The sequence below is a fragment of the Ostrinia furnacalis genome, unplaced genomic scaffold, assembly GCF_004193835.3.
Source record: "Ostrinia furnacalis isolate ACB-3 unplaced genomic scaffold, ASM419383v2 OfSCF2054, whole genome shotgun sequence".
Lineage (NCBI taxonomy): Eukaryota > Metazoa > Arthropoda > Insecta > Lepidoptera > Crambidae > Ostrinia > Ostrinia furnacalis.
The window spans coordinates 1246743-1261848 of NW_021132293.1; the positions used below are offsets into that span (position 1 = coordinate 1246743).

General features: G+C 34.7%; 3 protein-coding genes across 7 annotated transcripts; 2 read left to right on the plus strand and 1 right to left on the minus strand.

Annotated features, from left to right (window-relative positions):
* Positions 1–1018: 1018 nt before the first annotated feature.
* LOC114354511 (ankyrin repeat domain-containing protein 39) lies at positions 1019–6348 on the plus strand. 5 transcript variants are annotated; one of them, XR_003656026.1, is made up of 6 exons: positions 1019–1108; positions 1380–1483; positions 1582–2314; positions 2500–2721; positions 2817–3101; positions 4762–6348. XR_003656026.1 is itself a non-coding variant. In XM_028306924.1 (5 exons), exons 3-5 carry the CDS (start codon positions 2203–2205, stop codon positions 3008–3010), a joined length of 528 nt encoding a protein of 175 aa, XP_028162725.1. In that variant the 5' UTR covers positions 1019–1108; positions 1380–1483; positions 1582–2202; the 3' UTR covers positions 3011–3177. The 5 variants fall into 5 exon arrangements, 3 of the variants coding, with proteins under 3 accessions (XP_028162725.1, XP_028162727.1, XP_028162728.1); XR_003656025.1 differs by having other exon boundaries at positions 1043–1243; XM_028306924.1 differs by lacking the exon at positions 4762–6348 and having other exon boundaries at positions 2817–3177.
* Positions 1787–2222, plus strand: LOC114354512 (uncharacterized). Its single transcript, XM_028306928.1, has one exon. The coding sequence runs from the start codon at positions 1848–1850 to the stop codon at positions 2148–2150; it is 303 nt and encodes a 100-aa protein (XP_028162729.1). The 5' UTR covers positions 1787–1847; the 3' UTR covers positions 2151–2222.
* A 4065-nt stretch (positions 6349–10413) lies between the features above and the next one.
* Positions 10414–14148, minus strand: LOC114354556 (ankyrin-1). The gene is made up of 10 exons (XM_028306981.1): positions 14021–14148; positions 13706–13931; positions 13071–13548; positions 12562–12719; positions 12286–12461; positions 12061–12211; positions 11840–11964; positions 11452–11581; positions 11058–11241; positions 10414–10920 (listed from the first exon to the last, which is right to left on the minus strand). Exons 2-10 carry the CDS (start codon positions 13785–13787, stop codon positions 10539–10541), a joined length of 1866 nt encoding a protein of 621 aa, XP_028162782.1. The 5' UTR covers positions 13788–13931; positions 14021–14148; the 3' UTR covers positions 10414–10538.
* Positions 14149–15106: the final 958 nt, after the last annotated feature.

The following is a 15106-nucleotide window of genomic DNA, read 5'->3' on the forward strand; positions in this document are numbered from 1 at the left end:
TTTATGGGATTGGGAAAGAAGTGCCGAGTTTGAAGTGTTCATGAGCAGACATTGCAGTTGAATATTCAAGTTCTGAATTTGATTATTGATGAATAATAAAATAAATTCTTCTAGCTCGATTGATGGTTTCATTTAATTTATTTAAATCAGGTTACCTATAATAATATTTTTTCGTTAATTTATGAAAATATCAAATTAGCCCGTAATCCTGAATCCTGATACATAAAGTTAGCCTATTAATTTAACACAGGTACGACTGTACTCAGTGTTGCACTATCAAATGCAATTGACGCGCCTCTATGCCAGGGTTTTTATGTTCCTGGTCAGGCTATACTTGATAAACATTTGTGTTTCATTATTTATCTTAATACCGTGGTGGATAGGATCAGACTTTATTAAACTGAGACATGCATGAATCCGTGTTTGGTGTAGGTATATTAACAATAAAATCGTATACGAGTTATACGACACGCGTACTCACTTCGCTAGATTTTCGTAAATTCGTGAGTAATTTGGTACTGGTGCAGTGTTGCCAGAAGGTTACTTTTGTAACCTTTTAGGTTACTTTTGAACTGCATTGGTTACTTTTAGGTTACACTAATGAAAAGGTTACTTTTAGGTGATTTTTCAGAAATTGTAGAATTAACTTTTACAGGTTATTCAGTAAAAAATATTAATAGTGACAATTTAAAAATTATGTCATAAACTGCATTTAAACATGAATTTGATTTATTATTTGTTAAAGAAAATGAATTTTAGCGAATGTTTTTCGATAATAAAACGCAAATCCAGGAAACGGTTTTATACGACCGGTCACTTTTCGGTCTTCATGGAATGATCAAAATTTCGAATTTAGGTAAACGATTGATGATCAATTGTAGTCATTTTCCATCCATGAACAACCTTTACACAATCGCTCCGCACCCCCCCCCCCCGTATTGAAGGTTACTTTTTATTCAAAAAGGTTACTTTTTTTTATATTTCTGGTAATTTCTGACAAGACCCGACTGGCAACACTGTACTGGTGTTACTGGCAACATTATTTCCAGTTTTCTCTTGTTGGAGTTTGCAGCGTATTTGTTGGTCAAAATAAATAAAATAAAATACTGTAAGTAATCAGTTCAATAAATAACTGTACAAGTGGAAAAATATCTGTAATCAATGCCATACATTTTGATAAGGGGCAATCTTGCATCATATGGGCATAAAAACCCTTGGCGTGTATTGGTGTCCGGACTAAAAGGTAGATTTTGAACAAATTTACTGGAGATACTTTATTAATTTTAGGCGTAGTCGGCTTATTTGTGATGTAGTTAATATAGTTAAATTGTAATTTGTCTCTTATTTGTGTAATCCAATCTATACTTCGTCTTTTGCAGCTGGCGATATAGAGCAGTTGAAGAGATTTGCTTGTGGAGGATACTGCGACGATTCCACTATTGTCTACTTACAGCATCCTTGTGTTATTCTCAGTGCGTTAGAGGTAAGATCTGCTACATTATTTACTTACACATAAAAGCCAATCATCCACAGAGTAGTTGTATGTAGATGACTCATGTAAGTAATCAATAAACTTTGCAGGTGTTGGGTTACAAGGTTGTCGCGTCTAGTTCCACAGCCGTTAAACAGGATTATAATGAGTACATGTGGACTATGAGAAAAGAGTTTTCTGAACCAGAACCTTCTATTATTGTAGAGCAAGATAACATCACAAATTTTAGTAAGGAGGCTATGCACTTGGGCAATTATCAGCACCAAAATAAGGACGACGAGGTGTAAATTTATATCATTGAATTTTTAAAATTTGATATTTTTTATCTGTTTTAAAATTTTTGACTAATTTTATTATGGACACTAAAGGTAGTCCGAAAATTCTAGCAAGCTCTTTGAGCAACCCACTGTTGATGAAAAAAGAAGGGGTTGTATACATAGCAATTAAAGGTTCATTGCATGCAACAGATTGTTCTGTATTTGGAGCACAAGAAGAAGAAGTAAGGGTTCTGGCGAAAAAATATGACGTCGGCTTGAATGGCTTTTCTATTCGAGACAATGTTGTCGAAGTCATAAATTTATTTAGCAAACTTGGGTACAGGATCATTTCCAGCACTGGCGAGTCTGAAATCACTTGGACTATGCAAAAGGAGATCTAACTGATAAAATCACTGAATTGTTTTTCTTCTAACTAAAACACAAATTATTATAATGGAACACAAAAGTGATTGTGACCACACCAACTGCACTGCAGCTAATTCCAATCAATCAGTCTGTCAAACATTATCTGAAATGGATTGGGAAAGGGGCTTATGGTATGCAGGTAATTAAAGTATTCTTATCTGATTATTTGACTGTACAAAATTTTTAATTCAATTACAAATTGAATTTGTTATTGTTTCAATCTGCACAATTAATAAATAAATATTAATTATTTGTAGTAGATGGATGGATGGAAACCAATTAAGTTTTTATTTTGATTTATTATAACATAAATTCTACTTTCAGCATTTAATGGTGATATAGAAAGAGTTAATGCCCTGATTTCTAAAGCATCAAACATTAAAGACACAGTCAATGCCCCTGACAATTCGGGATACACTGCACTTCACTATGCTGCACGGAATGGGCACACTGACGTTTGTGACATATTGTTAAAAAATGGAGCTTGTATCGACGCTCAAACCAAAAGTGGCAAAGCAACACCTCTCCACAAAGCTGCTGCAGCAGGTAAATTACCAAATGAATTTCTTGGATTGAGATTGGAAGAGGCATGTTAACTTTTATAAATTTAACATTTATAAAAAATATCATTTTGTTTTCAGGAAACACCACAGCAGTGAAGTTTCTTATTGATTCGGGAGCAACTGTAGACATGCAGGATGTTGATGGACAGACAGCTCTTCACAAAGCTTTGGAAAACAACAAGTTTGAACTGGTCAGGATTTTATTAGATGCATGTCCTCAGTTACATCACATTAAAGACTTTAAAGGCAGACGTCCTGATATACCTGAATAACAAAATATTTGTATCTAATTTATGCACTTTACCTTTTTTATAAACTCTGATCATTTGTTGACTTTTTTAGCTTGTTGTGTAAACGAAACTTGTCATTAGCAGTGGCGGATTAAGAGTATCCGAGGCCTTAAGCACAGAGCCTGTGTAGGCCCTCTATTGCTTAAATGGCAATGGAAGGAATGGAATGGAAGGTATAAAGTATAAAATGTAAGTTCATCAAAATAGAAAGTGTAGTAGGTAAAATGTAAAACTTAAAACATTATTTTCCTTGCCTTAATCAGAGCAAACTCCGAGATTACATCGTCGAAATTTATCCGACGAAGTATGTCTGCCTCAATACACATTAATGCTAAATAATTAAGCTTGTCTGGACGGATTTTTGTTCTTTGCGGGTTTTTTAACCTTTTTAGTTGTGAGAAGGATCGTTCAGCAAAGCAGTTAGTAATCATTAAGCTGTGAAAGATTCTAAACGCAACCACAATGATATTAGTCTTACACTAGCACACTTCTTTTGTTTCTCTTCTTTTTTCACATCGCATGTTTATTTTAATATATAGCCCGTAATCCTGAATCCTGATACATAAAGTTAGCCTATTAATTTAACACAGGTACGACTGTACTCAGTGTTGCACTATCAAATGCAATTGACGCGCCTCTATGCCAGGGTTTTTATGTTCCTGGTCAGGCTATACTTGATAAACATTTGTGTTTCATTATTTATCTTAATACCGTGGTGGATAGGATCAGACTTTATTAAACTGAGACATGCATGAATCCGTGTTTGGTGTAGGTATATTAACAATAAAATCGTATACGAGTTATACGACACGCGTACTCACTTCGCTAGATTTTCGTAAATTCGTGAGTAATTTGGTACTGGTGCAGTGTTGCCAGAAGGTTACTTTTGTAACCTTTTAGGTTACTTTTGAACTGCATTGGTTACTTTTAGGTTACACTAATGAAAAGGTTACTTTTAGGTGATTTTTCAGAAATTGTAGAATTAACTTTTACAGGTTATTCAGTAAAAAATATTAATAGTGACAATTTAAAAATTATGTCATAAACTGCATTTAAACATGAATTTGATTTATTATTTGTTNCCTTGAAGGATTAATTTACTATAATTATGTTTATTCAACAAATGTTTGTACATTATTATTATTGTTATATATTTATATCTAAACGGCCTTGTTGATAATTATGCAGTTTAGGTTAGTGTCCGTGACTTCCACTCGGCATGGGGCCCACTGAAAACCAGCGTCGTGGCCTTCCCCACCGTGGGCCACGGCATATGCTGAGTGGAATCCCATTGCGATGGGCATCGCTGTTGCGACAGGATAGCACTGTTCAGTTCACTTTTTATTTCCTTGTAATATTTATGTGCCATTTCTGTCTTTTTCTCTGTCATGTATAAGTGATGTTCATCGTAATAAATTTTTCATTCTTTCTTTCTTTAAACGCCACTTGTATATTTGTGAAAACGCACTTTACTTTATCTACACTATAATATTATAAAGAGGAAAACTTTGTTTGGTTGTAATGAATAGGCTCAAAAACTACTGGACCGTTTTTAAATATTCTTTCACCATTTGAAAGCTACATTACTTACGAGTAACATAGGCTAAATCTCGATAAAATGTAGGTATGAAATGAAACGCCTCCATCCTGGCGCGCCAGCAGAGGATGGAGGCCCCTGGAGAACTGGGGCCCCAAGCACGTGCTTGTAGTGCTTATACGTTAATCCGCCACTGGTCATTAGACACATTATTTCTCATAACACCTATAATTTAATTTAATTAGAAGTATGCTGCTATATTTAAATGAAACTAAAAATATATTATTTTTAGAAAACCTAAATAATTTCATGTTTTATTATTATGATAACTGGTCACAACCAGTAGAATGAAAAATCATTTATAATTTTGTTATTCTCTTGATGATCGAAATGTATGTAAGTTATTGATATGATAACAATGATAAGTTTATGTTAAAATAATTATTTACTGTTATATTTTATTTTTAAATTATTATCAATGTTTATTTATTATTTTTATGAGGCCAAATTTTTGGTGTTACAGTATTACTACCAATTATTTTATGTGATTTCATTAGAAAATGACCACAAATATTGCTTACATAAAATGGCAGGCGTTTATTTATATTGCCACATTTTTGCAATTATCAGTAATCAATCAGGAATTCAAAAGTAAGAAATACCTTTTGTTTATAGTAAATATTTAATATTGGTGGTAATACTAGTCATACTTGCAAAAAACATTTTTTGTGCCCATTCCCAATAATTAATGTATCAACTCTGTTAACCTGTACCAGATTTCTAAACATTTTCAATGGTCTATCTGTCCAGCTGTTAATATCAAAAGTGAAAGTAAGCAGAAGATAACAATTTGCACTTTGGTCAGTTTAGTCTAGGCGCAGACCACCGACTTTTAGTTGGCCGATAGTTGAGTCTGGCTGTTAATCAGTATGGAGATGAATGAAAGTGCGCACATCGTATCGGCGGATACTTCACACAAATTAGAATCGGGCCCTACTATCGGCCGACTAAAAGTATGTAGTCTGCGCCTAGACTTAGATGTACCATTGCAGAATCTCACTGACGTCACTCGCGATAGCAAGTGAGAAACTGATATGAAGTTGTTCTCTTTTATTTCGCCTGAATAAGGATGTCATTAGGACCCCTAAAATAAGAGTATGCATTTTTTTTAAGTTTGTAAACAAAATGGAAAGCAAGATTTTTGTAGCATTTATATTTGTTTTTATATTATCAGACTTAACTGCACATTTAAGGTGCTGTGAGGATATAGGAACAGAAGTAAGGAGTCATGGGTGTTACTAAAACAGTCATGTCAATATTTAATCCATATAATTTTAAGTAAAATACATTTTATTAGTATGAATTAAGTATTTTATTATGAATTTGTAAACAATATATACCATCCCTGTAATTTTAGGTTTTAAAATGTATATGTTACCACTGATATTTTGTCTTTCAAAAGAGGATAAAAATAGAATGTTATAAGTTTGGACCCCATCAACCAATGTTCTTCAATCTAGGCAGCTTTTTCACTATCGAATGTTTAAATAAATATTAGTAGTGTGGCAATAGTAAATTAATTAAAGTTTGCCACATATGCTTGCTTATTATTGGTTGGTGGGCTGGTGGAATGTATCCTCAGTTGATATGCTGTAACAGAAACGAAGGTTCTGATTTTTAAACTAAATGGTAACATTTACATGGTGTAATAATCATATCATTTTTTAACCTTTAAATATGTGTAATAATATGTATTTTAACAGAGATCCAAGTAATAAATAGGTACTACATTAAATAAGTCGACGTCAAAAATATCATTACACCTTTTATTTCTGTTCATGTATTTTGTCTCAACTGTAAAGGCATTTTTGAGCACTGTAAATATATTTTTAATGTCGACTATACACCATTATGCATCTTACATGTCTAGAATTTTCACTAGGTATAATGTTTATGTTTTCATCTTTGAGTATACATTGACTTTGTATTATGTTGATAATAAATGATTACATATCTATTAAACACATGCTATTGTTATTATTACTAATCTTCGAGTTACTAACACTTTCATCGTACATTTTGTTAATGAATTCGCGAGATGAATAGAATACATAATTTCTGTATTAATGTATTATATTGCACATAAACCCCTCACTGAAGTATTTTAGCAAATAATAATATTCAAAACAAAAAATTAGGAACATTATTATTTTTAATTACACAAAATTTGTTCTATTTTAAAATAATAATAGTAGTAGTCATCTCGATTAGGGTTTCTGCTCGAGCTTTCTCGAACTCGAGAAAACTCGAGAAATTTGGCTTCATTCGAGACGAGAAAAAAATTACCGGAGCTCGAGAATTCTCGAGTTTCGATTTTGAAGCTTTAATATTCTTGAAAGCCTATTTTCTTAGACAAAAGTAAGTTTTTAATTATTTAATAGGTTAACGTTGCGTTTAGACTGGCCTAGTCTTTCCTTTTTTTAACTAATTTGATTTGCAAGTAATGATCTTAACCGAAACTAATAATGTTCACCTACGATGCTATATTTTATTATGTTTGTATAACTGACTGATTTAAAGACTGAAACTTTTTTGTTAACTAGGTATCTGTTAGTTTAGGTACTCGTAAATACGTTTATTCAAGTCGTTATCTTTAAGTTTAAAAATTTATTTAAAAGTTTTTTTGTTTGTAAATGTAGGTTTATTATCGTAATTTTTCAATTAATTTGGACTTGTGTTCTTTGGAAAACAAGTGATTCAATTGGAGCTCCAGATATTTATGGTTATTAATCCTTAAAGTACACGCGACTTTATGACTTTTGTTCCTTTAGTTAATTACTAAGTTATAATTATTCTACTAATATTATAAATGCGAAAGTTTGTGTGGATGTCTGGATGTTTGTTACTCTTTCACGCAAAAACTACTGAACGGATTTTGTTGAAACTTTACAGTATTATTGATTATAACCCAAATAACCAACGACAGCTAAATGGTTAATTTTGCATAACACCATCAAAGCTGCTTCAAAAGTAGTTTTTTAACAAATTTCTCTTTCCGTTTCTGGCGCTCCTTGGTGCGTTTCCAGGCTATTTCATTACGTGGTTCCTTTCTTGCGTCTTTAGGGTTACATTTTTCCACGAACTGAGATAAATCTTCCATTATTTTGGATCAAAAACAATAAAAAACCGCAGCAACCTTAAGCATGTTATGAAAAAATCTCCATACTGATTTTGCAGTCACGTGACCAAAATACCGTGCTGCCATTGGTCAATCAATTTTTAGAGGGTTTTGAAAGAAACGGACGGCGTTTTGGCGGAGTTTGTAACACAAACCAAATTTTAAGTGCTAGTTTAGTAGTCTTTTAGCGAATTTTGATCGAAAATGATTGAACAGTATGATGAGAAAATTGCAGTAACGTCATTTAGAGATATAAACAGAAATTCGTTGCAGAAGCGTTTTAGCGGGTTTTGAAACTAGACGACTCATTTTACGAAAGATGTTCATGTAAAGTCGAAAAAAAATGAGTAAGAAGTATTATCCTTTATTTGTTGAACATTAAAAGCATGCACTTGTCATAGGTACACATTTAGATAAATACAAATTATATTTAGGACATACCTACTTTTCGATATAGTAACACAAATGTCTTTTATAATACAGACTAGCTTTCCGCCCGCGGCTTCGCCCGCGTTGAATTTTGTCTGCCACAGTAACTATCCTATGTCCTTTCCCGGGACTCAAACTATCTCTTTACCAAATTTCATCAAAATCGGTTCATTGGTTTAGACGTGAAAGCAAGACAGACAGACTAGTCCAGTAGAATTAGCTTTTAAATCGGAAATAATTCCTACAAAAGATTTTATTGTTTTAATGGCTTCTTTGGTTGCCCATTAAGACTCTCCTAAGTTTTCGACTTCGACGGAGTTGTGCTTAAGTGGTGGGGGCCCCCGAAAGAGGCATTTTTTCGGTTTTCCGGTTATACCGCGTAAAGGACTTACCCTATCAAAAAGTGGTCTTCATGACGGTTGAAGGGCACTTAATCCTGCATTGAATAAGACCAAATTCATATGTTTTGGACAAACCGTTCTCGCGCTAAAGTTCGGCAAAGTAGAAAATATACGTATAATTAATGACCCTCTTCACGTCCAATGGTTTGTTACCCACAGGCTTCCAAGTCTTGAAAAGAGCCACCTCAACCAGTGTAACCCTATCAAGGCTTACGAGCTTGATGCGCCTATCCTTGTTCGTCCCAGACGTTCCTTAACTGCGGTTGCTGCACCTCTTCCTGGCACTCACCTGAACGACTCTGTGTTACCTACTGTGGCTGCCCCTCTTCCTTGTATCCTCCTGCATGACTACGTTGCCTAGCCGTATGCCTGGTCTAAGGTTCGACGCCAAAAATCAACAACAACAAGTTCATATTAAAACGCTGAAGAGTTTTTTGTTTGTTTGTTTGAACGCGCTAATCTTAAGAATTACTAGTTTGATTGAAATCATTATTTTTGTGTTGAATAGCTCATACATTGAGGAAGGCTATAGGATATATACAATCACTCTACGACTAATAGAGGCGAAGCAGTAAAGAAAAATGTTGCAAGCACGGGAAATAGTATTTAAACTATTTTCACTCGTACGAAGTTGATTTTGTGGCGTCGAACCTTGGACCAGGCATATGGCTAAGCAATGAAATCGTACAGGAGGGTACAAGGAAGAGGGGCAGCCACATTAGGTAACACAGAGTCGTTCAGGAGAGTGCCAGGAAGAGGTGCAGCAACCGCAGTTAAGGAACGGCTGGGACGAACAAGGATAAGCGAATCAAACTCGTGAGCCTTGTTAGGGTTACACTGGTTAAGGCGACCCTTTACAAGGCTTGGAAGCATGTGGGTAACAAGCCATTGGACGTGGAGAGGGTCATTAATTATACGTATATTTTCTACTTTGCCGAACTTTAGCGCGAGAACGGTTTGTCCAAAACATATGAATTTGGTCTTATTCAATGCAGGATTAAGTGCCCTTCAACCGTCATGAAGACCACTTTTTGATAGGGTAAGTCCTTTACGCGGTATAACCGGAAAACCGAAAAAATGCCCCTTTCGGGGGCCCCCACCACTTAAGCACAACTCCGTCGAAGTCGAAAACTTAGGAGAGTCTTAATGGGCAACCAATGAAGCCATTAAAGCAAAAAAATCTTTTGTAGGAATTATTTCCGATTTAATCAATTTTTGTGTTTAATTCTACTGGACTAGACAGAGTTACTTTCGCATTTATAATATTATGTAGTATAGATTGAATATAATGACTTCAAGGTTACCTTTGTAAAGGCATTCATTATGACAATATTTCGTTTTATAATAATAATAATAAATTAATTAATAATTTTACACTTAATTTTATTTAATAATAGTCTTAGACAGTGTAATATCTACAATAAACCACTAGGTTCTTAAAAGAAAACACATATAATATGTCTATTGATTATGTATCAAACAACCAACAGAAAAATTAACTAAAAAATTTGTCTGCTAATGCTAAGAAGTCACGAAACCGCGCCCACACGATTGTGGACTGCGGCCTCCGCATAAAACATAATTTTTCCAACTAGCTGATTTCGGTCACGCGTCCGAATATACATTGCGGGTGTTGTCACACCGCACCGTATTCAAGAATTATTATTATAACAATAAATAAATATAGCACATTAAATTTTCACTACACGTTTTTACGTCCGTAACGAGGTTTCACGAGGGTTGCTCGCTGTCACTGCTGTCACACTAGCCATCGCAGGCGCACTTCTACGGTTAGTTGTTCATGACTAGATTTTAAATTAATCTTGATCGATCGTAAATAATCGCGCAACTTGCGATTATCCCTTTTCAGGCCGCAAATGTGTTCACTTCTTACAGTGATTTCAACCTGCGTAAAATAATGCCTAGCTGTGCACCGGCATTCCTGAAAAGGTTATGTAGGTTCTGTCATTCATTGATCAACCATTCATACTCGTCTTGCATGGTGAGGAAGCGTTTTAAGGTTGTTGGTAATGGTAAGCGATTTACCGATGTAAACAATCCCATATTCTGGCATGAACGTCGAATCTGTATCCTGCAGAGATCCGTAAGACTCAAAGGTTGCTTAGTTAGGCTAATGGCTTGCAGCCATTCTGCGGTGCTTCCGGGCTTAGGAGACTGTTCATAAATTTCTGGATAGGGCAAATAGTGCCCGGCTCTGATAAGTAAGTTGACAAGATCGGCATTACGTCGTCGACTAGCTATAGAAAGATTATCCAATCCGCATTTTCGCACATCACAGCAATTTACGTCGGCCCCATGCCTTATAAGTAACAGTGCGGCATAGTCCCTAAAAAATAAGTATTATCATCATTATTATATTGTTTATTTTATGTTCGTGTCTGAATGCGTTTTATTTATATTTTTACTGGTTTTAACTGTGCAATATTAAAATAGAGAAATAAAAAACCATTTCTATGTACTCACCTATGCAACAACAAAGCTCTATTCAGAGGGGTGTCTCCTGTGAGAGCAGTATGATTCATATCAATCTTATGTTCTATTAGGCATTCCAATAACTCTTCAAAATTTTCTAAATATTCGATGCATTCCACGGCGACGTGCAAAGCATTCGCGCCAGTTATACTATTGCTTGCATTAATATTTGCACCTGTAAATAACATTACTACATTAATCCTTCAAGCTCCGCGAATCTAGACACAATAGAATAATCAATTGTTATGACATTAATTAATGCCGTCTAGGCCTCAATCGGTTAATATTTATCTTGTTAAGTTTAGAATTGTAACTATTTACCATCTACTGACTATTGCATACTAGCGCTATAGCTCTAATGAGTAAATAATGATGAAGATCATACCTTTGGCAAGCAAGTGCCGAACATCTCTAAGTTGTGACAAGCGTACAGCCAGTAGAAGCGCCGTATCACCATTATCATTATGCAAATTTATTCCTCCTCCAACACCTGCTAGCATTTTTACAATCGGTTCCTAAATGGAAAAAAGATTTAATGCATTAAGGCGATAGGTGAGGCAAAACTGCAAAATAGACCTCTCTTTGAATCCCTACTCCTCCTAAATGGATGATCCAAACAAGAAAAAAAAATATGTGTGAGATGTATAATATCTTAAACTAAAAAATTGTTGTTCGTTTTTTTTGTTNCATTTTCAAACATGACTGTTGTAATTTAACTTGTAATGTGGTGTTTAAATGTAGAAGTAGCAAGCATTATGAGAATGATGACTGACCTGGCCTTGAATAATGGCATTGTGAATCAACCTATGTGAATGTGTTATTCGAGCACCTGCTTTCAAAAGAAGTTCAACAATGTCTGGTAATCTTTCCCATACAGCTTCACAAAGTGGTGTGTATCCTGAAAAAAAAAAATACAATCAATGGATTTTAGTTTGGTAGGTATGTGAATTTTCAAAGCGTGTTATCTATGTTCAGTCAAGTACTATAAACTTACCATGAATCTCTTCACTATTTACATTTGCACCAACACTAATAAGGTACTCAACCACATTCGGATGTCCTTTCATGACGGCTACATACAAAGGAGTCCGCTCATTAGTGTCCCTAGACTCGATATTAGCCCCTTCAGCGACTAGCACCTTGACCTGTAATTTGTTATTAAGAATGAGACAATAGAAAAAAGTAGTGAAACTAATTTTATCTGATTATCAAAACTAACCATATCTAAATATCCTCTAGATGCTGCAAAATGTAGTGCTGTTATTTTTTCATGAGTTTTGTTATTGACTTGACTGCCTGCACTCAAAAGCATCTTAGCAATATTTGTTTCATTTTCCATGGCTGCTATGTGTAATGCTGTTAGTCCTTCAGAAGCTGTTAAATCTACTTTACACCCTGGAACAAGATTTCATCAATAACATTTACAAATTCCTTTATTTACTATTAATAAATGTAATTTTTCACTTTTATGCTGATTTATTACTAAGTACTGTACCAGATTTGAGTAAGAGTTCAACAATATCTAGATGGCCACGTTCTACTGCATAATGAAGAGCTGTTCTCATATAAGAATCTTGTTGATCAACACCATAAGTTGCTGCTGATGCTGACGCTATTGCTGCACCAGTGCTTTCTAATATAGCAGCGTACCACCTGTTCACAGACAAATTAAAAGATTTGATAGTCTTCCAATATTTCAGGAAAACTAGAAAAGTTATTTTAAAATGAAGCCACTTTTACACTAATATTCTGAATTGCCAGTCTAAACCCGATTTTACTCATGATCCAGTGAGTAAGTAATACAAATAATATTATTATAATCCATCTAAAAACCAGCACTAAGATGATCTATAGAACTAATTATTATAATCTACGCCAGAACAATTAATATCATAGATAAAATGCTGATCCATGATACTAGAAACAATAGGAAATCTTAAAATCTTAGTTAAAGTTAGTTTACAATGTTTCTCCTTCTGAAAACCTGTCAGTGTAGATTCAAACCTGTACATTGACGTCCAGGATTCATCCTCACTAGTGTCCACTACGGGTGTGTCATTATCTATCTCCTCATCCCACTCCAAGTCAGACTGAGGTGACGGTGTCAACGAAGATGCAGTTAAGATACTTGACACTTTACTCTCATCGCTGCTTGAACCTTCACTATGGATAACTACAAAGTAACCTTGATTTTTTTCTTGTTTCAAACTGTCCTGCTTTACATCTTCACACTGACCTAAACTAAAATCTTTAATTTTTCTGTCATTTAAATTCTTATATTTCACAACTGTTTCTGCAGGACCACCATGATGATACTTCCTTTTTTTCGATTTATGCCTCTTCTTAGTTATAGATGTTGCTTTTGATATACTACAAGATAATGTGGCTTCTATTAAAAGTTTAGCTATATCAAGATTTCCAGTGTTTGCTGCTAAACCCAAACTTGTTTTACCAAAGCTGGTGGTTTTATTTGGATCAGCACCTGCAAAAGAGACGACCAAAGATAATTAAGAAAATATTTTAAAACATTTATGTACCCAATTAAGTACTCCTTAGTTACAGACAAAATGGTAGCAAACAAACACAATCCACATCAGCCCAGAATGATGATTATCCATTCTCTACGCCACACACCTTACCTTTGCATAATAAATGTGCCACTGTTTGATGATCTCGTGATAATACAGCTTGGTAAAGACCATCTTCTAAGGATTTTTCCATCTTCCACTACTTATGGTAAATATATAAATAAATATGCATGTGGCTTTCAGAAATTCATAGTTGCCCTTGTTTCTAAAGGACATTAGAAGCATTTTTCTATTTTCATTTTTCACTGTTCATGACGAAGCTTTTCAATAATATTAACTAAAAAGTTTTTAAAACGCAATATAACAACACCGGCAACAATTCTTTGTACAACATTTATTAAAACAAAGTATTCATTTTATACTTACATATCTACAAACAAATATTAAATTCAATAAATCCTTTGGACAACAACATGAGATTTACAGCAACAATACAAACATGACAAAAAACTCCATCTGTGACAAAAAACAACAATCGATCGATCAAAATTTTCTGCCATAGAGAAAAAAACGAGACAATGACAATGACATAAAAAAATTTAAGTCCAAAGATGATATAATCATAGAGCAAACTGCTGAAAGATTTTTAGTAAGTGGCACAGATAACGAAGGAGGGAGGGTCATAAAGTTGGGGGAGGAGGATAGGAGGCGTTTTGTGAAGAGGAATAGGCAATGAAGAAAAAATATCAGAGGTAATTAAATGTACAGAGATTTTAATTAAATTAATAAACTTAAACAGTTATTTCAGATAAAAAGTCAATCACATAGTTTATAGCCTGACCAGGAATATAAAAACCCTCGCCATGTTGCGGAAAACTAATGGTACTAATTTCTTTTAATGACAACAGTAACTGAAAACTTCATTGACATGTCACCTTGCATGTCAGTCTATTGCTGTCAAAGTGTAAACAAACTTTGTAATGGCGGATTTACATTAATAATTATAAAACGATAGCTCGTTCGCACGCGTCGAGGCGGTGGGCGCGACTGGTCAATAAGGTCGAGTTTCGCGGGTTCGCGCGCTCACCCGGCGCGCTCTTTTCAACGGCCGCCGCGCTTTGTGGTCCGCGAAACTCGACCTTATTGACCAGTCGCGCCCACCGCCTCGACGCGTGCGAACGAGCTATCGTTTTATAATTATTAATGTAAATCCGCCATTACAACTTTATTTTAAATGTGCGCAATTGATTTTGTGAATTAAAATGCTAAAATCTTTTTATAGGGATGGCCCCAAAGTGGTCGAAAAACCCCCTTAGACAAAACGCACTTTTTGATCGAATCGATAATCGAATCCGTCAAAACTCCATACAAAAAAGGGGCTTTTCGACCACTTTTCGACTGGTTTGCGATTATAATTTGCACTTTGTCTAGACCCACTGGTCAGGCTATAGTTGTCATTTTGGCAATACCAAAATGCCAACTAAACTATGTGAAAGGGTGCTTTTTTTAAGG